Below are 25,112 nucleotides of genomic sequence, written 5' to 3'. Positions count from 1 at the left end.
GAGCAGTCTCGAATTCTTTTGGGAGGTGGCGGGATAGAAACAGATGAAAGGTCTGGTTGTTTCTGAACCCCACGGCCGGCCTGGGCAGCCTGAGTTGGTTGTGGGAGCAGGTGATGGAGCAGCAGTGCCTACTGGGTGGTGGCCCAGCCTGAGCTCCCTGTGCTCAGGGGCACGGCTGGGGCACGGCTGGGACACGGCCTGCTTTAGGAAGTACCTGCCCCTCCGGGAGACAGAGGGCCGCACACAGGGAGGGGCTGCTCCAGGCACCTCGCCCCAGCGTGCCCTCCACACACAGTGGGATGTTCCGGCCCTCCCCAGATTAGGAGGTCTAGGCCTGTCCCCCACAGAGCAGGCTGCTCCAGGGCACCACCCCCCTGACACACAGAGCAGGCGGTAGGATCTGTGTGCCATGAAGAGTCACAGAAAGTCCTGTCTCCACATACCCGCCACCAACTAGCAGGCCCACCCCCCCCAGGATGGGTCCCCGTGAGCCACTAACCTCCCCCTCGTCCTTGGTGAGCAGCTGGGCGCAGCTAAGGAAGTCCTCATACCTGGCGAAGGGGACCACAGGCTCGGGGAGCTCCCGCAGGTAGAGCTTCAGCAGGGAGGCCACCGTGTGCACGTCTGTTGTGCTGCAGGCAGAGGGATGAGTGTGAGGCCTGGGCACCAGGGAACCACAAGAGTGACCAGTACCCCGGCCCACCCCCACCAGGGGCAGCCTCTGCTCTCACGTCCGTGTGTGTGTGCGCATGCACTGTGACGACTGGCTGGTGAACAGGTGAGCGTGAAGGGCTCCCTTCCACTGCCCTGCTGCCTGCCCCAGGGTACTCTGGAGGGTGACGTGCAGCTGCTCCACACCGGGGAGGCAGGCAGCCAGGGGCACAGCTGTCCTTCGACCCAAGCCTGAGCTTGCTCCTCTGCCCAGGCTCACCCTCCAACGGAAGCAGGAGGGCTGTGTCAAAGGTGCCCACCACGCAGGGCTGCTGAGCCCCTTGAAAAAGGGCAGCTGTCCCTGGGCACCTGCCACCAGGGGCTGGGCAGGTCAGAGGTCAGGCTCTTTCCCTGGCTTCTGGGCTTCTATTCACACTATGGATGCCCCATTTCCAGCACCCCAGAGCCCCGTATGTGCACTCCCAGCCACCAGTCTCCTGCTCATAGCTGGGAGCTGCCTGGGCTGAAGTGGGCCCTGTGGAGGGCGGCAGCCCTGGGCCTGTTCGGACTCTCGGTTCAGGTCCTGGACTGCAGTCTTGGCACCTCCTCCAAGCTTGCCTCCCAGGCTGGGCTAGACCCCAGGTATTTCATCTGCTTTTCCAGGGCCCTGGATTTAAACGCTGGACCTGCATTTCCCTCATGGGAAGTGCTCAGGAAAGATGGGCCTAGGACCAAAAGAACATGGCTGTGCCGTTAAGGTGCCACCTGGCCCTAGCTGTCCAGGCTGGCATCACTGAGCCAAGCCCTGGGGTCCCTTCCGCCCTGGCATTTGGAATTCTGGGGTTCCACAGGTCTACATACACCTCAAACTCACGCACCCAGAGCCCCTCCCTTCCTCAGGACTGGTGGCTCTTGGTGGCTCTCCGTCTGGCCAGTGGAGCAGCCCCCATCTGTGCCCCCACCTCCCCTCTCCAGCCAGACATGCTGCCGCCCACGGCCTTCAGTGCCTTCTCTCAGCCACCTCCTCTGCTGACCCATCCATTTCCTGGGTGCTTAGGTCCCCAGTGAGTACCCAGCCTTGAGCCCAATGCCCCTTCTCCCACCTGGGGACCCCATCAGTTCACTGCCAGCCACTGTGTGTGCAGGAGCCCCAGGAGGATGCGGGGAGGGATGGGAAGCCAGGAGGATCAGCTGCTGGCCTTCGGACAAGGGCCAGCCGTTATGTCTCCCCCGATGGAGGAGGTGGAAGCATTTCTGATCTGGGCAAGTAGACGCAGGGTGGCCCCTCCATGCTGCAGACCCTGCCTCCGCGTCCCTGCCCAAAGCCCCATCCTGGCGGCTCCTGGCTGCCCGCGGTTTCCAGTGCTTCTCCGTCTGCGAGCTTGGCCCAGCCCTGACTGCCTCACCTTTCTCCCTCCCTAGAAATTCACTTCCTCCCTCTCTCCCCACTCCCCACAGTTGACCCAAGGCTGCTTCTGGTCACTTTCTTCCTAAACTCCCCTCAGACCCTCCCCTTCAACACACACCTGCCTGAGTCCAGCCCCAAGCTCCAGCACTCAAGGAGAATGTTCGCAGCCCACAGCACAATGGGTGCCCACCAGCCTGTGAGCCCTTTCAGGGCAGGTGTTGTCACCCGTCCCGCTCCCTCTCCCAGGAGCAGGCGCACAGTGTGCACCGGCAAGGAGGGCAACAGCTGGAGACAAGGGCTTGCCCTGGGGTCCAAATCAGCTTCTGCCCTCGCTGTTGCACAGCAGGTAACCCGCCGTGAGGCAGATAACCCCCAGCCTCAGTTTCTCCATCTGCAGGATGGATCTGGTAATGCCGCCATTCCCCTGCATCTCTTCATTCCCAAAGACCCCCTCAGCCCCACCGACACCAATGTCCATCCAGAACACAGCTGTGGTCTCCTGGCCCCTACACCTCGCTCCCCTACAGTCCACTCTCTATGCGACAGCCTGGCCCATCTTTCCCATCCCAGCCCAGTCAACAAGCACTATCTCCCTGTGGGCCAGATTGCGTGCTCTGGGAGCCAGGAGCACGCCCTGCTCTGTGCTGTGGGCCAGGCCAAGGGGAGCTTGGTGATGGGAACCCGGGCTGGTTCCCTGAGTGCATTTATTTGTCATCTGTCCTGGCCACGTGAGGGCAGGGCCTTGTCTGTTGTCTGTCCTGTTCACGGCCACTCCCCCACACCTACCAAGCACTCTCCCTCAATGGATGGGTGCGAAGTGATGTAAGAAGGGTTGTTGCGAGAGTCACCAGAGCCACCAAGGTGGGGCGTGGGGGAGACCGTCCTCGAGATGCTCGGCAACAACACGGACGGGGCTGGGAGACCTGCTACGGGCCAGGGACTAGAGACCAGGGTGGCAGGAAGGGACAGGTGTGGTGACTGCGGCTTCCAGGCCAGGTGGGGCTCTATGGAGGAGCGAGTCCAGGACTGGAGGCCGGAGTTCACGGTGCAGAGCGTATCTATGCACATGGAGCAAGCCAGCTCGGTCCCGGATGGCCTCTGCCAGCGTGTGGGTGAGGGGAGCAGCCCTGGGACAATCTCGTCAGGAAGTGGAGAAGAGGAGCCTTGGGACGCCTGTGTTGGGGGTGGGCACAATGCAGGGCCAGAGGAGATACCAGGAAGTGGGAGAGAATGGGGTCAGATACCCCAGGAGAAGCTTCCAGAAGTGAGAGGCACTCCGAGCCCGGGCCAGCTGTGGCAGTGCAGGGAACACTGTGGAGAAGGGTCCTGGAAAGGTGGGTGGAGCCCCGGTGTTCAGGGGGCTGAGGACGGGCAAGCGTGGGTACAGGAGAGGAGACCCTAGGTGAGAGGCTGTCGGATGACAGGAGGGAGAAACAGGATGGTTCTGGAAGGGTGAGCAGGCTGAGAGAGGAACTTTCCTGGAGGGGGGAATGTAGGTGGAGGGCAAGGGGCTCTGGGAAAGAGGCCAGGATCCAGCTGGGCAGAGCCCACCTCTGGGCATCTTGGGTGAGTTACATGGGGTCTCCCAGCCTTGGGTTCTAATCCATAAAATGGGCATATGACCATTGAAGAAAAGTCTGTAAACGCACTGAGGGCAGGGCTAGTGTGGGATGCTCCAGATGGAAGCAGGGGGTCAGGGAGGGAGACGGAGGGCGGGGGAAGAGAGGCTGAGGAGAGGTTGAGGTTGGAAGGTGCAAAGGGGGGGGTCTGCCCTGTGCCCATCATGCCACTCACCCTTGCTTCTGCCCCCCCCCCCCGGCGTGGGGTCCCCTTTGGCCACTGGCCCCTAGATCTGGTCGCTGAGCAGAGTCACTGGGGACTTCTATACATGCAGATTTCCACTCCTCATTCGTGTGTCTGATTCCACGGGAGTGGGGAGGGCGGGGCCTGGAACCTGGACTTTTGGTAGCTCCTGGGGATCCAGATATACTGTCTTACCGCCTGATGCCAACTCGGGAGATAGCTGCAAACACAAAATCAGATCTGGCTGCCGCCCTACTCAAACTGTGCCTGGCCTCCTGGGCCTCAGGACCAAACCCAGCTCCCTGGAGTGCCTTCCTCGGCTTTGCCCCCCCCTGCACAAATGCTCTGTGCAAGCTGCGGTTCCTGAAGGCCTCAGCCTGGATCCTCTCCCCTTCTGGCCCACCTGCTAAATACCCACTGCAGAGGCAGAGGCCCTCAGACTCCCCTGCCTTGCAGCCCTGACTCCCGGCCTCTCAGCAGTGTGGGGCAGGCCTTCCCTGGGCTCCTGTCTCTCCCTCTGGACACGTCTACTCCTCTTCCTGGGATCACCTCCAGCCCATCCTCCAAGATGGGGCTTCTCAGGTTGTCCCCTTTCCTCTCTTCTCCCTCATGCCCTCCCAGGTGCACTCACCTGCTCTCACACCCTATTGTTGCCCTGTTGAAACAGAGGACACCCAACCCTACACCTGTCCCCAGAATCCTCTCCTTGGTTCTGGAACCGAGGGTCCCTCTGGCTACTGATCACATCACTTCCGTCAGATTTCCCACCAGCACATCACATTCAGCTCCTCAGCACCTTCCCAGTGACGGGGGGAGCAGAGAAAGGAGAGGCCGTGGTCATCCACAGCCAGGGGAGTGCTCAAGGTGTGGGGTCAGTGGCAACTGGGGCCGTGGTCCCTTCTCTAAAAAACCTCAATGTCAAGAGCAAGTTTCCAGGAACCACAGAGAAGCATTGTTTGAAGCAATCTCCAACCCTAACCCACAGCCACACAGGCACAGGATGGAAGAGGCTTGGCTGGCAGAGGTTCAGAGTGGACCACAAGCTCGCTGAGATTATAAATAATGAACTACAAGCTCAGAGTATCAGATGGAAATTCACGAGGCTCCAGATGAAGGAACCCCTGTGCCCTCCTGGGTAGACCCCCTCTGGGGAGTGGTGATCAGTCCCAGGCTCCACATGTGAAAAAGGATTTGACAGACTCTCCTGGCTGTGGTGATGGGTCTGGGCAGATGCTGGAGGGGCTGGAAGTGTTCTGCCCCGAGAGGAAAAGATCTGAAAACACCAGGGCTGCCAGCAGAAACCTGTGGACCTATCCTGCAACAGAGGGGCCCTCGTCTGTGAAGGCAGATCTGAGAAGAACGGGCAGAAGCTCCATGGGGGCCAGGGCTGGCTTGATACAGAAAGAATTTTCTATGAAAAACTGCCCCATAATGGAGATACCATCAGAGAGAAGAGGCCCCCAAACAGCTACCTCTCCCCCGTTCTTAGCCCCTGGGCTTTAAGTGAGGCTGACTATCCCGGGGTGGAGCCCAGGACCCAGTAAGCCCCAGTGATGAGGTAGGATGGGCACTGGCCCAGGACAGGTGGAGGAGACTTGCTCCCCCGCCCCCAAAACCTGTGAGAATGTGGGGCTGGAGCCACGCCTCCATCTTGGCACCAAAGGAGCCTGGGGAGCAAGTTATCCCAAGAAAGCAGAGTCAAGAGGCAGACCCTGCAGAAGGCCTGGAGCCCTGGCTGGTCCAGCAGAGGCCTTCCCCTGCTCGCGCCGGGGCGGGCTTGCGGGCATCCACAGGGGATACCGCCCACGTGGAGGTGGTAGGATCCGCCCCTAAGCGAGATGCAGGGCTGCTGCAGTGATTCTGTGCCCCGCACTCCGCCCATTGGCAGGGCTGGCCGGGCACGTGCCAGTGTAGGGCGCCATCCCAGCCTCCATCCTGCACCCATGCCTCTCAGCTGGCATCCTGAGAGGAGGCTATGCAGGGGAATGGGCAGGTGGCCCTATCTGCACCCCTCCCGGGAGCTCACCTGTCAAACAGCGGCTTCTCCCCACAGTCGAAGGAATCCTGAAGGTCCCTCACCAGGTTGGCCTGGCCAGGCATGCGGAAGAGGCCCTCCTCGGTGAGCCCGCGCTCCCGGATGAAGTCCACACACTGCTCCACCAGCAGGGGTGCCAGGCGCGGGCCATACTTCCGCTCGTGGTGGACTGTGTCCTCCAGGCGCTGCCCAAAGACCCCTGGGCACAGAGAGGAGCTGGTCACACCCTCAGCTAGCCGGCTCGGTGGTGGGGGAGGGCGCTGGGGACAACAGAGGGCAGGGGGTGCTGTCAGGGCCAAGGGTGGCTCCCCGGTGAGGGAGCAGGTTAGAAACCAGGAGGGCAGGCACCAGGCGGCTGGGACGGGGCAGGAGGGCATAGCGGGCAGGGGCCTGGCCTGTGGAGCTTGTTCAAGCCTGAGGACCTTCAGGGAGGGCCCTCAGGGAGCATGCATTATGCATTTTATTGATTGGTTTATTTATGCAACACTAACCTCCAAATGGAAGTGGCCTGCATTTAAAAACCCAACACTATGTCCACCGAAAGATGCACTCTAGAATGTTCTTAGTGGCACTCCCTTGCAATCCCTCCAAATGGGAAACTACCTAATGCCCATGAGCGGCAGAATGAGCGGGATTGCCATGGTCTACTCATACCGTGGAGCATGGGACAGCAATGACAACAGATGGGACACAGCTCAGGCAAAAAGACAGACGATAGATGATGAGAAAGCAGAATCACAACTCAGCATCACTGATCATTAGTGAAATGCAAATCAAAACCACCTCACACCCATGAGGACGGTTACTATCCAAAAAACAGAAAACGTGTTGGTGAGGATGTCAAGAAATTGGAACCCTTGTGCCCTGTTCATGGGAATGTAAAATGGTGCAGCCGCTGTGGGAAACAGTATGGAGGCATGTCAAAAAATTTAAAACACAGTTACCGTATGATCCAGCAATTGTATATACCCGAAAGAAGTGAAAGCAGAGACTTGAGCAGATATATGCACACCCATGTTCACAGTAGTATTCACAACATCCAAATGGCGGAAGCAACCCAAGTGTCCATCAGTGGATAGATGGGTAAACAAAATGTGATACATACATACAACAGAATATTATTCAGCCATAAAAAGAAGGAAATTCTGACACATGCTATAACATGGACAAACCTTGAGGACATTTTTCCGAGTGAAACAAGCCAGTCCACTAAAACAAGTAAAATACTGTATGATTCCACTTATATGGGTACTTAGAATAATCAAATTCATAGAGACAGAAGGTAGAATGGTGGTAGTCAGGGATTGGAGGACAATGGAATGGACAGTTATTGTTTAATGGGTACAGAGTCTGTTTTACAAGATGAAAAGAGTTTTGGAGATGAATGATGGTGGTGATTACACATGACGAATATACTTAATGCCACTGAATTGTACACTTAAAAATGGTTAAAATTTTATGTCAGACCTATTTTTACCAACATTTTTTAAAATGAAAAAAAAACCCATAATTGCTAGCAGAAGCCAGACACAGAGTGTACACTGCATGACTCCATTTATGTAAAGTGCAAAACCAGGTCAGAACATAGTTACCTTGGTGGGTCAGTGACTGGAAGGAGCCTGAGGGGACCCGGGGGTGCTGGTAATACTCGGATTCTGGACCTGGGCACTACTTACCCAACTTTGCTCACTTTGAGAAAAATCATTAAACTACACACTTGTGGCACCTGTGTTCTGTTTACCTTTCTGTTTGCTATATCTCAATAACATTTGCAAAAAAAAAAAAAATTAGGAAGCAAAATATCCAAAACATTTAATAGAGGACAAGAAAGCAAATGAGGGACAGAGAGAGAGAGCAAGAAGGTAAAGGAACTTCTGACCCAGAAAACCTGTGACAACTAAATACACAACTGGGCAAAGAGGTTCCTGGCAGCCCAGGCAAAGAGTGGAAGGAGTGGAGATCCATGAAGCTCCCTAACTCACAGTGATAGTGAAGGAGAAACAGACTTCTCCCAGCCCTAAGCTCTACAAGGTCTCTGGAAGGCCCGCCATCTGCCATCTCCCTATCTCTGACTCAGAGACCATCCCCGCAGGGTGGCTGTGGGGTGGGCCAGAGCATGACATCAAAGCTCCATTCTGTCCAGGCAGTTCTGTCCTCCCAGACGGATGCAGCCCAGGCAGGTGGTGTCCCAAGACCTGAGTGCTGAGCCAGCCAGGTGAGAGGGTGGCAGGATGGATGACTGCCTACTGTAGCTTCCCACACACAATGGCTGTTTTGAAATAAGATACATCAGTCCCTAAGACAATGCCTGACATAGAGCAGGACTCAGTCAATGTTCCTTCTCATGCTGTTCAACCTAAAGACAAAGTATATAGAACCTGGGGGATGAGATTTCTCCCTTCTAGAAAACATGCCCACAAGGAAGGCACCCAGTGACACCATCAATGCTTTGGGGAGAAGTGTGTGGATGCATGTGTGTGTGTGTTTGTGAGTGTGTGAGTGTTCATGCCTACACCTGCATGTGGACTTGTGTGTGCATATGTGTGTGTGTGCATGCACTTGTGTGTGCACAAGGAAAGTGTGCTGAACTGGCCAAGACATGGCACTCATGGTACCAGGTGAATGTTCTAAGCACTTTACATGTATCAACATATTTGATCCTCAGACAACTGAATAACTTAGGGAATATTACCATTATTGTTATCATCATCACCATCATCATCATTCCCAATTTCCAGATGAACAAACTGAGAGGCAGCAGGCTCCAGAATGTGCCCAAGTTCACTCAGCATGTGGCAGGGTCAAGGTTCAAACCCAGGCAGTCTACATGGAACATTCTCCTGGATAGATCACATCTTGGGCCACAAATCAGTGAATTTAAGACTACTGAAATCATATCAAGCATCTTTTCCAACCACAATGCTATGAGATTAGAAATCAATTACAGGATAAAAACTGTAAAAAACACAAACACATAAAGGCTGAACAATATGTTACTAAACAACCAAGGGATCACAGAAGAAATCAAAGAAGAAATTTAAAAATGCCTAGAGACAAATGACAATGAAAACATGATGGTCCAAAACTCATGGGATGCAGCAAAAGCAGTTCTAAGAGGGCAGTTTATAGCAATACAATCTTACCTTGGGAAACAAGAAAAATCTCAAATAACCTAAACTTACACCTAAAGCAACTAGAGAGAGAACAAACAAAACCCAAAGTTAGTAGAAGGAAAGAAATCATAAAGATCAGAGCAGAAATAAGTAGAGATGAAGAAAATAGCAAAGATCAATGAAACTAAAAACTGGTTCTTTGGCTTCCGGGCAGATGGCAGAAAAGTAAGACGCGGAGATCACCTTCCTCCCCACAGATACACCAGAAATACATCTACACGTGGAACAACTCCTACAGAACACCTACTGAACGCTAGCAGAAGACCTCAGACCTCCCAAAAGGCAAGAAACTCCCCACGTACCTGGGTAGGGCAAAAGAAAAAAAAGAAACAACAGAGACAAAAGAATAGGGACGGCACCTGCACCAGTGGGAGGGAGCTGTGAAGGAGGAAAGGTTTCCACACACTAGGAAGCCCCTTCTCGGGCGGAGACTGCGGGTGGCGGAGGGGGGAAGCTTCGGGGCCGCGGAGGAGAGCGCAGCAACAGGGGTGCGGAGGGCAAAGCGGAGAGATTCCCGCACAGAGGATCAGGGCCGACCAGCACTCACCAGCCCGAGAGGCTTGTCTGCTCACCCGCCGGGGCGGGCGGGGCTGGGAGCTGAGGCTCGGGCTTCGGTCGGAGCACCGGGAGAGGCCTGGGGTTGGCGGCGTGAACACAGCCTTAAGGGGTTCGTGGACCACGGCTAGCCGGGAGGGAGTCCGGGGAAAAGTCTGGACCTGCCGAAGAGGCAAGAGACTTTTTCTTCCCTCTTTGTTTCCTGGTGCGCGAGGAGAGGGGATTAAGAGCGCTGCTTAAAGGAGCTCCAGAGACGGGCGCAAGCGGCGGCTAAAAGCGCGGACAACAGAGACGGGCATGAGACGCTAAGGCTGCTGCCGCCACCAAAGAGCCTGTGTGCGAGCACAGGTCACTATCCACACCTCACCTCCTGGGAGCCTGTGCAGCCCGCCACTGCCAGGGTCCCGGGATCCAGGGACAACTCCCCCAAGAGAACTCACAGCACACCTCAGGCTGGTGCAACGTCACACTGGCCTCTGCCGCCGCAGGCTCGCCCCGCACTCCGTGCCCCTCCCTCCCCCAGGCCTGGCTGAGCCAGAGCCCCCGAAACAGCAGCTCCTTTAACCCCGTCCTGTCTGAGCGAAAAACAGATGCCCTCCGGTGACCTACACGCCGAGGCAGGACCAAATCCAAAGCTGAGCCCCTGGGAGCTGTGAGAGCAAAGAAGAGAAAGGGAAATCTCTCCCAGCAGCCTCAGGAGCAGCGAATTAAAGCTCCACAATCAACTTGATGTACCCTGCATCTGTGGAATACGTGAATAGACAACGAATCATCCCAAATTAAGGAGGTGGACTTTGAGAGCAAGATTAATGATTTTTTCCCCTTTTCCTCTTTTAGTGAGTGTGCATGTGTATGCTTCTGTGTGAGATTTTGTCTGTATAGCTTTGCTTCCACCGTTTGTCCTAGGGTTCTATCTGTCCGTTTTTTAAAATATTTTTTATTTTAATAACTATCTTATTTTACCTTACCTTCTTTCTTTCTTTCCTTCCTTCCTTCCCTCCCTCCCTCCTTTAGACAACGAATCATCCCAAAATGAGGAGGTGGACTTTGAGAGCAAGATTTATGATTTTTTCCCCTTTTCCTCTTTTTGTGAGTGTGTATGTGTATGCTTCTCTGTGACATTTTGTCTGTATAGCTTCGCTTCCACCATTTGTCCTAGGATTGTATACGTCCGTTTTTTTTCTTTTTTTCTTAATAATTATTTTTTTATTTTAATAACTTTATTATATCTTATCTTATTTTATCTTATCTTCTTTCTTTTTTCCTTCCTTCCCTCCTTCCTCCCTCCCTCACTTCTTTCTTTCTCTTTCTCTCGTTCTTTCCTTTCTCTCTTTCTCTCTCCCTCTCCCCCTCCCCTCTCCCTCCCCCTCCCTCCCTCCCTCCCTCCCTCCCTCCCTCTCTCTCTCTCTGCTACTACTAATTCTTTCTTTCTACTTTTTCTTCCTTTTATTCTGAGCCGTGTGGATGAAAGGCTCTTGGTGCTGCAGCCAGGAGTCAGTGCCGTGTCTCTGAGGTGGGAGAGCCAACGTCAGGACACTGGTCCACAAGAGACCTCCAAGCTCCACATAATATCAAATGGCGAAAATCTCCCAGACATCTCCATCTCAACACCAGCACCCAGCTTCACTCAACGACCAGCAAGCTACAGCGCTGGACATCCTATGCCAAACAACTTGCAAGACAGGAACACAGCCTCACTCATTAGCAGAGAGGCTGCCTAAAATCATAACAAGTCCACAGACACCCCAAAACACACCACCAGACGTGGACCTGCCCACCAGAAAGACAAGATCCAGCCTCATCCACCAGAACACAGGCACTAGTCCCCTTCACCAGGAAGCCTACACAACGCACTGAACCAACCTTAGCCACTGGGGACAGGCACCAAACACAACGGAACTACGAACCTGCAGCCTGCAAAAAGGAGACCCCAAACCCAGTAAGATAAGCAAAATGAGAAGACAGAAAAACACACAGCAGATGAAGGAGCAAGATAAAAACCCACCAGACCTAACAAATGAAGAGGAAATAGGCAGTCTACCTGAAAAAGAATTGAGAATAATGAAAGTAAAGATGATCCAAAATCTTGGAAATAGAATAGACAAAATGCAAGAAACATTTAACAAGGACCTAGAAGAACAAAGAGGATACAAGCAATGATGAACAACACAATAAATGAAATTAAAAATACTCTAGATGGGATCAATAGCAGAATAACTGAGGCAGAAGAACGGATAAGTGACCTGGAAGATAAAATAGTGGAAATAACTACTGCAGAGCAGAATAAAGAAAAAAGAATGAAAAGAACTGAGGACAGTCTCAGAGACCTCTGGGACAACATTAAACACACCAACATTCAAAATATAAGGGTTCCAGAAGAAGAAGAGAAAAAGAAAGGGACTGAGAAAATATTTGAAGACATTATAGTTGAAAACTTCCCTAATATGGGAAAGGAAATAGTTAATCAAGTCCAGGAAGCACAGAGTCTCCCATACAGGATAAATCCAAGGAGAAATACGCCAAGACACATATTAATCAAACTGTCAAAAATTAAATACAAAGAAAACATATTAAAAGCAGCAAGGGAAAAACAACAAATAACACACAAGGGAATCCCCGTAAGGTTAACAACTGATCTCTCAGCATAAACTCTGCAAGACAGAAAGGACTGGCAGGACATATTTAAAGTGATGAAGGAGAAAAACCTGCAACCAAGATTACTCTACCCAGCAAGGATCTCATTCACATTTGATGGAGAAATTAAAACCATTACAGACAAGCAAAAGCTGAGAGAGTTCAGCACCACAAAACCAGCTTTACAATAACTGCTAAAGGAACTTCTTTAGGCAAGAAACACAAGACAAGGAAAAGACCTACAATAACGAACCCAAAACAATTAAGAAAATGGGAATAGGAACATACATATCGATAATTACCTTAAATGTAAATGGACTAAATGCTCGCACCAAAAGACACAGATTGGCTGAATGGATACAAAAACAAGACCCATATATTTGCTGTCTACAAGAGACCCACTTCAGACCTAGAGACAAATACAGACTGAAAGTAAGGGAATGGAAAAAGATACTCCATGAAAATGGAAACCAAAAGAAAGCTGGAGTAGCAATTCTCATATCAGAAAAAAAAAACTTTAAAATAAAAACTATTAAAAGAGACAAAGAAGGACACTACATAATGATCAAGGGATCGATCCAAGAAGAAGATATAACAATTGTAAATATCTATGCACCCAACATAGGAGCACCTCAATATATAAGGCAAATACTAACAGCCATAAAAGGGGAAATCGACAGTAACACATTCATAGTAGGGGACTTTAACACCCCACTTTCACCAATGGACAGATCATCCAAAATGAAAATAAATAAGGAAACACAAGCTTTAAATGATACATTAAACAAGATGGACTTAATTGATATTTATAGGACATTCCATCCAAAAACAACACAATACACATTTTTCTCAAGTGCTCATGGAACATTCTCCAGGATAGATCATATCTTGCGTCACAAATCAAGCCTTGGTAAATTTAAGAAAACTGAAATTGTATCAAGTATCTTTTCTGACCACAACGCTATGACTAGATATCAATTACAGGAAAAGATCTGTAAAAAATACAAACACATGGAGGCTAAACAATACACTACTTAATCACGAAGTGATCACTGAAGAAATCAAAGAGGAAATTTAAAAATACCTAGAAACAAATGACAATGGAGACACGACGACCCAAAATCTATGGGATGCAGCAAAAGCAGTTCTAAGAGAGAAGTTTATAGCAATATAATCCTACCTTAAGAAACAGGAAACATCTCGAGTAAACAACCTAACCTTGCACCTAAAGCAATTAGAGAAAGAAGAACAAAAAGACACCAAAGTTAGCAGAAGGAAAGAAATCATAAAAATCAGATCAGAAATAAATGAAAAACAAATGAGGGAAACGATAGCAAAGATCAATAAAACTAAAAGCTGGTTCTTTGAGAAGATAAACAAAATTGATAAACCATTAGCCAGACTCATCAAGAAAAAAAGGGAGAAGACTCAAATCAATAGAATTAGAAATGAAAAAGGAGAAGTAACAACTGACACTGCAGAAATACAAAAGATCATGAGAGATTACTACAAGCAACTCTACGCCAATAAAATGGACAACCTGGAAGAAATGGACAAATTCTTAGAAATGCACAACCTGCCAAGACTGAACCAGGAAGAAATAGAAAATATGAACAGACCAATCACAAGCACTGAAATTGAAATGGTGATTAAAAAGCTTCCAAGAAACAAAAGCCCAGGACCAGATGGCTTCACAGGCGATTCTATCAAACATTTAGAGGAGAACTGGTACCTATCCTTCTCAAACTCTTCTAAAATATAGCAGAGGGAGGAACATTCCCAAACTCATTCTACGAGGCCACCATCACCCTGATACCAAAACCAGACAAGGATGTCACAAAGAAAGAAAATACAGGCCAATATCACTGATGAACACAGATGCAAAAATCCTCAACAAAATACTAGCAAGCAGAATCCAACAGCACATTAAACGGATCATACACCATGATCAAGTGGAGTTTATTGCAGGAATGCAAGGATTCTTCAATATACGCAAATCAATCAACGTGATACACCATATTAGCAAATTGAAGGAGAGAAACCGTATGATCATCTCAATAGATGCAGAGAAAGCTTTTGACAAAATTCAACACCGATTTATGATAAAAACCCTGCAGAAAGTAGGCACAGAGGGAACTTTCCTCGACATAATAAAGGCCATATATGACAAACCCACAGCCAACATCGTCCTCAATGGTGAAAACCTGAAAGCATTTCCACTTAAGATCAGGAAAAAGACAAGGTTGCCCACTCTCACCACTCTTATTCAACATACTTTTGGAAGTTTTAGCCACAGCAATCAGAGCAGAAAAGGAAATAAAAGGAATCCAAATCGGAAAAGAAGAAGTAAAGCTGTCACTGTTTGCAGATGACATGATACTATACATAGAGAATCCTAAAGATGCTACCAGAAAACTACTAGAGCTAATCAATGAATTTGGTAAAGTAGCAGGATGCAAAATTAATGCACAGAAATGTCTTACATTCCTATACACTAATGATGAAAAATCTGAAATTGAAATCGACAAAACACTCCCATTTACCTTTGCAACAAAAATAATAAAATATCTAGGAATAAGCCTACCTAAGGCGACAAAAGACCTGTATGCAGAAAATTATAGGACACTGATGAAAGAAATGAAAGATGATACAAATAGATGGAAAGATATAACATATTCTTGGATTGGAAGAATCAACATTGTGAAAATGACTCTCCTACCCAAAGCAACCTACAGATTCAATGCAATCCCTATGAAACTACCACTGGCATTTTTCACAGAACTAGAACAAAAAATTTCACAATTTGTATGGAAACACAAAAGACCCCGAATAGCCAAAGCAATCTTGAAACGAAGAAAGGACCTGGAGGAATCAGGCTCCCTGACTTCAGACTATACTACAAAGCTACAGTAATCAAGACAGTATGGTACTGGCACAAAAACAGAAAGATAGATCAATGGAACAGGATAGAAAGCCCAGAGATAAACCCACGCACATATGGTCACCTTATCTTTGATAAAGGAGGCAGGAATGTACAGTGGAGAAAGGACAGCCTCTTCAATAAGTGGTGCTGGGAAAACTGGACAGCTACATGTAAAAGTATGAGATTAGATCACTCCCTGACACCATACACAAAAATAAGCTCAAAATGGATTAAAGACCTAAATGTAAGGCCAGAAACTATCAAACTCTTAGAGGAAAACAGAGGCAGAACACTCTATGACATAAATCACAGCAAAGTCCTTTTTGACCCACCTCGTAGAGAAATGGAAATAAAAACAGAAATAAACAAATGGGACCTAATGAAACTTCAAAGCTTTTGCACAGCAAAGGAAACCATAAACAAGACCAAAAGACAACCCTCAGAATGGGAGAAAATATTTGCAAATGAAGCAACTGACAAAGGATTCATCTCCAAAATTTATAAGCAGCACATGCAGCTCAATAACACAAAAAACAAACAACCCAATCCAAAAATGGGCAGAAGACCTAAACAGACATTTCTCCAAAGAAGGTATACAGACTGCCAACAAACACATGAAAGAATGCTCAACATCATTAATCATTAGGGAAATGCAAATCAAAACTACAATGAGATATCATCTCACACCAGTCAGAATGGCCATCATCAAAAAATCTAGAAACAATAAATGCTGGAGATGGTGTGGAGAAAAGGGAACCCTCTTGCACTGTTGGTGGGAATCTAAATTGATACAGCCACTGTGGAGAACAGTATGGACGTTCCTTAAAAAACTACAAATAGAACTACCATATGACCCAGCAATTCCACTACTGGGCATATACCCTGAGAAAACCATAATTCAAAACGAGTCATATACCAAACTGTTCATTGCAGCTCTATTTACAATAGCCCGGAGATGGAAACAACCTAAGTGTCCAGCATCGGATGAATGGATAAAGAAGATGTGGCACATGTATACAATGGAATATTACTCAGCCATAAAAAGAAACAAAATAGAGCTATTTGTAATGAGGTGGATAGACCTAGAGTCTGTCACAGAGAGTGAAGTAAGTCAGAAAGAGAAAGACAAATACCGTATGCTAACACATATATATGGAATTTAAGGGAAAAAAAATGTCATGAAGAACTTAGCGGTAAGACACAGACCTACTAGAGAATGGACTTGAGGATATGGGGAGGGGGAAGGGTAAGTTGTGACAAAGCGAGAGAGAGGCATGGACATATATACACTACCAAATGTACGGTAGATAGCTAGTGGGAAGCAGCCGCATAGCACAGGGAGATCAGCTCGGTGCTTTGTGACCACCTAGAGGGGTGGGATAGGGAGGGTGGGAGGGAGGGAGTCGCAAGAGGGAAGAGATATGGGAGCGTATGTATATGTATAACTGATTCACTTTGTTATAAAGCAGAAACTAACACACCATTGTAAAGCAGTTATACTCCAATTAAAAATAATAAAAAATAAATAAAAACTAGTTCTTTGAGAAGGTAAACAAAATTGATAAACGTTTTTCAAGAAAAAAAAGGAGAGGACTCAAATCAATAAAATTCGAAATGAAAAGGGAGAAATTACAACTGACACCACAGAAATACAAAGGATCATAAGATACTATTACAAGCAACTATATGCCAATAAAATGGACAACCTAGAAGAAATGGACAAATTCTTAGAAAGCTACAATCTCCCAAGACTGAACCAGGAAGAAATAGAAAATATGAATGGACCAATCACAAGTAATGAAATTGAAACAGTGATTAAAATACTTCCAACAAAAGTCCAGGACCAGATGGCTTCACAGGCGAATTCTATCAAACATTTAGAGAAAAGTTAACACCTATCCTTCTCAAACTCTTCCAAAAAAGTGCAGAGGAAGGAACACTCCCCCAAGCTCTTTATATGAGGCCACCATCACCCTGATACCAAAACCAGACAAAGATACCACAAAAAGAAAAGTACATGCCAGTATCATTGATGAACATAGATGCAAAAATATTCAACAAAATAGTGGAAAACCAAATCCAAAAATATATTAAAAAGATCATACACCAGTATCAAGTGGGATTTATCCCAGGAAATGCAAGGATTCTTCAATATCTGCCAATCAATCAGTATGATACACCACATTAACAAACTGAAGAATAAAAACCATATGATCATCTCAATATATGCAGAAAAGGCTTTTAAGAAAATTCAACACCCATATATGATAAAAGCTCTCCAGAAAGTGCGAACAGAGGGAACTTACCTCAACATAATAAAGGCCATATATGACAAACCCACAGCTAACATCATTCTCAATGGTGAAAAGCTGAAAGCATTTCCTCTAAGATCAGGAACAAGGCAAGAATGTCCACTGTCACAACTTTTATTCAACATAGTTTTGGAAGTCCAAGAAATAGAAGGAACCCAAATTGGAAAAGAAGAATTAAAACCATCACTGTTTGCAGATGACACAATATTATACATAGAAAATCCTAAAGATGCTACCAGAAAACCACTAGAGCTCATCAATGAATTCGGTAAAGTTGCAGGGTACAAATTTAATACACAGAAATCTCTTGCATTCGTATACACTAAAATGAAATATCAGAAAGAGAAATTAAGGAAACAATCCCATTTACCATTGCATCAAAAAGAATAAAATACCTAGGAATAAACCTACCTAAGGAGACAAAAGCCTCTACTCTGAAAACTATAATACTCTGATGAAAGAAATTGGAGATGACACAAACAGATGGAAGGATATACCATGTTCTTGGATTAGAAGAATCAATATTGTCAAAATGACCATACTACCCAAGGCAATCTACAGATTCAGTGCAATCCCTATCAAATTACCAGTGGCATTTTTCACAGAAGTAGGACAAAAAATCTTAAAATTTATGTGGAAACACAAAAGACCCTGAATAGCCAAAGCAATCCTGAGATAGAAAAACAGAGCTCGAGGAATCAAACTCCCTGACTTCAGACTATACTACAAAGCTACAGTAATCAAGACAGTATGGTACTGGCAGAAAAACAGAAAGATAGATCAATGGAACAGGATAGAAAGCCCAGAGATAAACCCACGCACATATGGTCACCTTATCTTTGATAAAGGAGGCAGGAATGTACAGTGGAGAAAGGACAGCCTCTTCAATAAGTGGTGTTGGTCATGCCATGTAATTTTAGAGTTACACTAATGTTTACTAGAAAATCTAAAATACCTGAGCACTTCATGCCTGAAATACAGGACTGTAGCTGAGTAAATCCTTGGCCCAAAAACAATGGATTTTCCCTCCAACCTTAGAAAATACTAAGTATCAATACTATGTAATTAGTACATACATAATACTTAGTACATACACAATACATATATAATTAGTAAGTACATAATACTATGTAATTAGTATTAGAATATTTCTATTTTCATTTTCACAATTAGTAAAAAATAAAATTAAAGGGTAGAAAGAGTATACTCCTGGCATCATTATAAGCTTAATATGTGAATTTTGATAACCATTTTTAAAATTCATGTTCTAAGAAAATTAACTGTTTTTAAATATTTAGAAGACCAACTTCAATATCTTGAAGGCAGTGAATTCACTGTCATATCTAATTATAAGTAAAAACAAAACCTTGAATGTAATTGTGAAGTTTTGGCTGATACCTATTATTGGATGCCCTTCATGCTATCCTGTGCTCAGATGCTGAGCATGCATTTAGGGTAGAAAATAATAGCTTATTGTCACAATGAATCTCTTATCCATAATACGCATTTTGCCTTACCAAAAAAGCTTACAAAATTGTGCTTATTCCTTATGATTTAGTTGGTGATTTGTTTATGTCTTATTTTAAAGAAAGTGCTGTAAATACTGATCTCTGAAATAGGTATTTAAATATTGCCTGTCAATACAGCCGATTTTTTTCTTTAAATGTAAATAAAATAATGCTCTTCCAATCAATTTGCTTTCATTGTTTTTAAATCAATAAAATAATGCAAATATCATGCTCAAAAAAAAAAGCGGTGCTGGGAAAACAGGAAAGCTACATGTGAAACAATGAAATTAGAACATTCTCTAACACCATGCACAAAAATAAACTCAAAATGTATCAAAGACCTAAATGTAAGGCCGGACACTATAAAACTCTTAGAGGAAAACACAGAACACTCTTTGACATAAATGGCAGCAATATCTTTTGTGATCCACGTCCTAGAGTAATGAAAATAAAAACGGAAATAAACAAATGGGACGTAATTAAACTTAAAGGCTTCTGCACAGCAAAGGAAACCATAAACGAAACAAAAAGACAACCCACAGAATGGGAGAAAATATTTGCAAATGAAGCGACTAACAAGGGATTAATCTCCAAAATATATAAACAGCTCACGCAGCTCTATGTCAAAAAAAAATAAACCCAATCAAAAAATGGGCAGAAGATCTAAATAGACATTTCTCAAAGAAGACATACAGATGGCCAAAAAAGCACATGAAAGATGCTCAATGTCACTAATTACCAGAGAAATGCAAATCAAAACTACAATGCAGTATCACCTCACACAGGTCAGAATGGCCATCGTCAAAAAGTCCACAAACAGGGCTTCCCTGGTGGCATGGTGGATAAGAATCTGCCTGCCAATGCAGGGGACACAGGTTCGGTCTCTGGTCCAGGAAGATCCCACATGCCACAGAGCAACTAAGCCCATACGCCACAACTACTGAAGCCCTCATGCCTAGAGCCCATGCTCCGCAACAAGAGAAGCCACCGTAATGAGAAGCCTGCGCACCGCAACGAAGAGTAGCCCCCGCTGGCTGCAAATAGAGAAAGCCACGCACAGCAACAAAGACCCAATGCAGCCAAAAATAAATAAATAATTAGATAAATAAATAAAACTCTTATAACAATTTGTGGACTAAACTAGCAGCAAAATTTGTAAAAAAAAAAAAAAAAAAATCTACAAACAATAAATGCTGGAGAGGGTGTGGAGAAAAGAGAACCCTCCTACACTGTTGGTGGGAATGTAAATTGGTACAACCACTATGGAGAACAGTATGAAGCTTCCTTAAAAAACAAAAAACAGAACTACCATATGATCCAGCAATCCCACTCCTTGGCATATATCTGCAGAAAACCATAATCCGAAAGGATACATACACCCCAATGTTCACTGCCGCACTATTTACAATAGCCAGGACACAGAAGCAACCTAAATGTCCATCGTCAGAGGAATGGATAAAGAACATACCGTATATATATATATATATATATATATATATACAATGGAATATTACTCAGAGAAAAAAAGAACAAAATAATGCCATTTGCAGCAACATGGATGGACCTAGAGATTATCATACTAAGTGAAGTGAGACAGAGAAAGACAAATATCAAATGACATCACTCATATGTGGAATCTAATAAAAAAAGATACAAATGAACTTATTTACAAAACAGAAACAGACTTACAGATATCGAGAACTTATGGTTACCAAAGGGGAAACGTGGGGGGGTTGATGAACACACACACACTACCACATATAAGATAGATAACCAACAAGGACCTAATGTATAGCACAGGGAACTCTGCTCAGTATTCTGTGATAATCTATATGAGAAAAGAATCTAAAAAAGAATGAGTATATGTATAACTTAATCACTTTGCTGAAAAGTGATTCACACTTCAGTAATCACACCTGAAACTAACACAGTACTGTAAGTCAACTATACTCCAATAAAATAAAAAAATAAATTAAAAAAAAACCCAGGCAGTCTGGCTCCAGGTCCAGAGAATGTTCTAGGCCACACTGCTGCTCTCCACCCATGCTGGAACATGGACACCTATGTGATGCTATCCACCCACCAGCCTCGCTTCCTGTGTCTCTCCTGTCTTTCTTCACCAGTAGTTCCCAAAGATGTGGTCATTCGGGCAACAGGCAGAGGTAAGCAGAGGCTAGAATACTGACAAGAAAGGAAAAACTGTCTGCCTTCTGGGATTTGGTGGGAGAGCCAAGCTGCCCCTGCCCACAGGGGTGGGGCCCGATGGGCCAGTCAACGGTCCTGAGCACAGTATCCTGGCCTCTCTGGCCAGCCTGAGAGCGGCCTGGGTTGGTCCGGGGACAGAGCCACTGTTCCCTCTCACTTCACTTACACCCAGCAATGAACCACATGAGTCCACATGCTCTTGTTGAGCTAGTAAGATGTCTGAAACATTTTTAAATTAGTTATTTAAAATCCAGAGATTTCATATAAAAATCTGGATTCCCAGCCTCTCTTAAAAGAATCCACAGATCTCGTGGCACCTGGCCGGAATTCCCAAATGGTTACACTGACGGAGTTCAGTGGCACTTGTGCCCTTTTGATAGCCCATGTATTTCCTAATTCTCCACAGACCCCACCATTCGCTATTGCCTCACATCCAGTCCACACTTCACTCATGTGGATTTGCCAGGTACTCACCTCTTTTGCTTCAACCTCCATGGCACAGACTACCCCCCAGGGCCAGGATGAAGTAGGAGACTGGCCCTGACTCCCAGAAGGTAGAAATGCGAAACCAGGCCTATCGTGACCAGAGACATCTGCTAGGACCTCAAATGAGCAGGCAGAGAACATACAGGGGGAACTGCCCATATGCAGAGGGTCCTCAAGAGGGGAAGAAGCCAGCCTGGCACTGCATCCCTGGCACCTGCCTCCTGCCTTCCTCCCCACTCAGGCCCCTGCTCTGTCCCTTTCACTTCCGCTTTACCCACTATGCGAGCATCCTGAATACATCTGCTTTCCTGCTGCCTGGCCTGTGCACAGGAGGACTCTTCCCTGTTCAGTGTGTGTAAAATTCTTATTAGCCCTTGGGAACAGCTCAGGTGTCCCCTCCTATGTGAGCTGTCCCAGATCCTCCCTTCAGCACAACCACAGTGCTCTTGGGCTCCCTCTCTGGCCCTCTACCACTGACCATGTGAAGACACTCGCCTCTGCACGGATCCTCACTGGGAACCAGCCCCTCTCCCCAGTCCTGAGCCAATGCTGGGCTTGGAACAGAGTTCAAGGAGCACTGAGCGAAGGAGGGTGGACACACAGTCCAGGACAGTCTGTGGTCCCAAGTTCATGCACTCAGCTCCCCACCCTCGGCTCACAGTGACTGAAGGCCATAGTCAGGGAAGAGAGACACTGAGGAAAGGAATTCTAAAATTCTCTCTAGAGATTCACAACGCTTAGGTAATTCCATCCAGCCTCCTCTCGGCCCCAGCCCTTCCTACTCTCCCATTTCCTGTCCCCAGGACATCTGCTGTCTACCTGTCCATTCATCCATCCATCCATCCATCCATCCACCTTTCCATCACTCTTGCGTTTGTGCCCCACCCTGTTCTAGGTCCTAGAGGATCTCAGAGCTGCCCAGAGGGCTAGAAACATGTAAATCCTACCACGGGCTCCTCTGCTGAAAACCCCTTGCTGCCTCCCTCCTCCCCACCCAGGATAAAATCCAAACTTGGCAGGCAGAGAGGCAAGGGCCTGCCGCCCTTCCTCCACCAGCTTCTGGGGCACAGAGTCTGGGCCCGGCAGAGGGCAGCTGCTGCACGGCCAGCCCCGCTGTTCATGCGGTGCCTGCGGTCAGGCGGCTCCCACGTCTCTGAAGCCCTCTCCCAACCTCAGCTCAACCACTGCTTCCTCCTGTGAAGCCTTCCAGACCACTCTTCCAGCCCCCTAAACAGGGCTGTGAGAGCCAGGAAATGGAAGTCCACAGGCTCCCGAGTGCTTCTAAACAGAGGCGATTTAGAGGAGGAGGGAACATCAGAATTGGGGTCTAAGAATGAGCAGGAGATAGCCAGGCAGACAGGCAGGGTGCTGGGGGCGTGCATGAGCAGAGACCCCAAGGCAGACCAGGAGCGGGGGCCGGGGGGGTGTCTGACAAGGGCCCCAGGGGTTGGAGGGTGGGTGTGAGAGAGCCTGACTGAAGAGGATGGGAGCATGGCAGCCCCCAGTCCTGACATGGACCATGAGCCCTGGTGAGCACTAACCCCATACATGGCTCAGGGGCTCTGGGAAATGATGAGACTCCCCCAGAGGCCCTCCAAGCACTGAGCCTGGTGAGAGCGCTGAGCTAGGGATAGGGAATGGGAACACAGGTGGCAGGTGATGGTCAAGGCTGAAGGCCACAGAGACAAAGATTCTGAGCCTGCACCTGCACTGGTCTGGGTGCACATCCTGACTACGCCACTGAGGAGCAGAGTAGCCTCCTTTCCTAGATCTCAGTTTCTCCATCTATAAAATGGGGATGATCACACTTGTCTTTAGAGACTGCCCAGAGGCCCTGCTCCCAGCCACCACCAGGCCCAGGACTGACTCCACATTCCCAGCAAGGCGGCGTGGAGCCTTGCATCCGACCTTGTACAGGCTTCAGGTGTGAGCTGCCCCCCTCACCACCCTTGGTGGGGAGATGCTCCGGGAGCCCCATGGGAAAGGCTCATTCCAGCTCAACCTCCCAGGGCTCTGCTCCCAGCTTCCTCCTGCTGGAGGTACCCTGTGCTCAGGCTACAGGTCCGGCCTCCCTCAGCCAGGGGCCTTGCCCACCTCTCCCCTCATCAGGGTCTCTCAGCCAGAGCCTGGCAGGGCCTGGAACGGCTGTGCTGAACTTCCTCAGCCCTCCTGGCACGTCTCAGAGGGGGAGCCTTGCCAAGAACCAGTCTCAGTAGGTCTGTCGGATCCCTGGAAACCCAGCCAGTGTGCGGGTTCCTCGAGGGCCCAGCCCACACTCTTCTCCAGTGGCACAGCCGGCGCTTTGTGAGGAAGCTGGCAGAGGCTGCTTTTCCTCTGGATGAACCTGCGGACGGGCTCAGAGCTGGGCCAGGCCTCCTCCCCTGCCAGCTGCTCCCTGGCAAAGCCCGGCCCTCACTCCCCTCTCCCCAGAATCCCAAGCAGGGGCAGGAAGGGACAGGCCCAGCACTCAGCTGACTCAGATCCCTGTCCTGGGTGACCCTGGGCACCGTCCTCAACCTCCCTGAGCTTTGGTCTCTGCCACTTCATGGGGCCGTCGGCAGCCACGGGAGAGCCTACAGCACCAGGTGCTTGATAAATGTGGCCTTCTCCTGACCCAGGAGGGCCAGCCCAGGATAGGGGGGGCTCTGCCTGCCCCCGGGTCCCAGCAGGGAAGGGAGGCAGCTGAGATTCCCTCTGGAGCTGATCCCCGAGAGGAGACCTCAGTCTCCTAGTATGGCTCTGGCCATACTAGGGCTCTCTCCAGTTGCGGGGAGAGGCACATAGAGAAGAGACACAATGAGGACAATAATTCTTAAATTCTCTCCAGAGATTCACAAACTGTGGGTAAACCCTTCCTGTTCTCTACTCCCCTCCCCAGGACACTTGCCGTCCTCCGTGCACGCACCCCACGGTTTGTAAATCCACTTTCCATCACTCCCACACTTGTGCCTATGGGCACTGCCCTCCGCTAGGTACTACAGAGCCTCAGCTCTGCTCGGAACAGCTGTAACTAATTGGCTGGGCTGTAGCCAAGTTTCAACAACCAAGAGGCTGAAATCAGCCCAAGGGAGAGAAATAGAGCGAGAGGCAACATCTTGGGGGGGTGTCCTGCCCGAGGCAAGCTGGTCCCCAAGGCAGAAGTGACCCCTACCCTCTGGTGTTCGCCAGCCCCACGCCCAGACACGGGTGACTTCCTGAGGCCTGGAGAGGCAAACGTGGGCTAAGCACTGGACTTGGAGTCGGTAGCCCAGAGCTGGCATCCTACCTGGTCCCCTCAGTAGTGGTGGTGGTGGTGGGGTGATCCTTTGGAAGTTCCCGCGCCCCGGAAGACTAGGCTCTTCATCCCTGCACACGGGATGCCCACCACCGGGCGGGAGGTAGGAGGAGGCGTCCCAGCGCTGCCTCTTCCCCCAACGCGC

The 25,112-nt window shown here is 48.2% G+C and overlaps 1 protein-coding gene across 6 annotated transcripts in view; it reads right to left on the bottom strand.

Moving 5' to 3' along the window:
* The window catches only part of ARHGAP22 (Rho GTPase activating protein 22), a 207,443-nt gene that overhangs the window by 10,389 nt on the left and 171,942 nt on the right, over window positions 1–25,112 (bottom strand). For 5 of the 6 annotated variants that reach the window (XM_067710250.1, XM_067710252.1, XM_067710253.1 and 2 more), the window contains 2 exons: window positions 5,889–6,096; window positions 500–632 (listed from right to left, as the gene is read on the bottom strand). In XM_067710250.1, the coding sequence (XP_067566351.1) occupies window positions 500–632; window positions 5,889–6,096 (341 nt within the window). The remainder of the gene's footprint in view (window positions 1–499; window positions 633–5,888; window positions 6,097–25,112) is intronic. The other variant, XM_067710255.1, reaches the window with a different exon arrangement.

This window comes from Pseudorca crassidens, chromosome 16, assembly GCF_039906515.1.
Source record: "Pseudorca crassidens isolate mPseCra1 chromosome 16, mPseCra1.hap1, whole genome shotgun sequence".
In the NCBI taxonomy this organism is placed as follows: domain Eukaryota; kingdom Metazoa; phylum Chordata; class Mammalia; order Artiodactyla; family Delphinidae; genus Pseudorca; species Pseudorca crassidens.
This window is presented reverse-complemented; position numbering and strand designations above follow the sequence as displayed.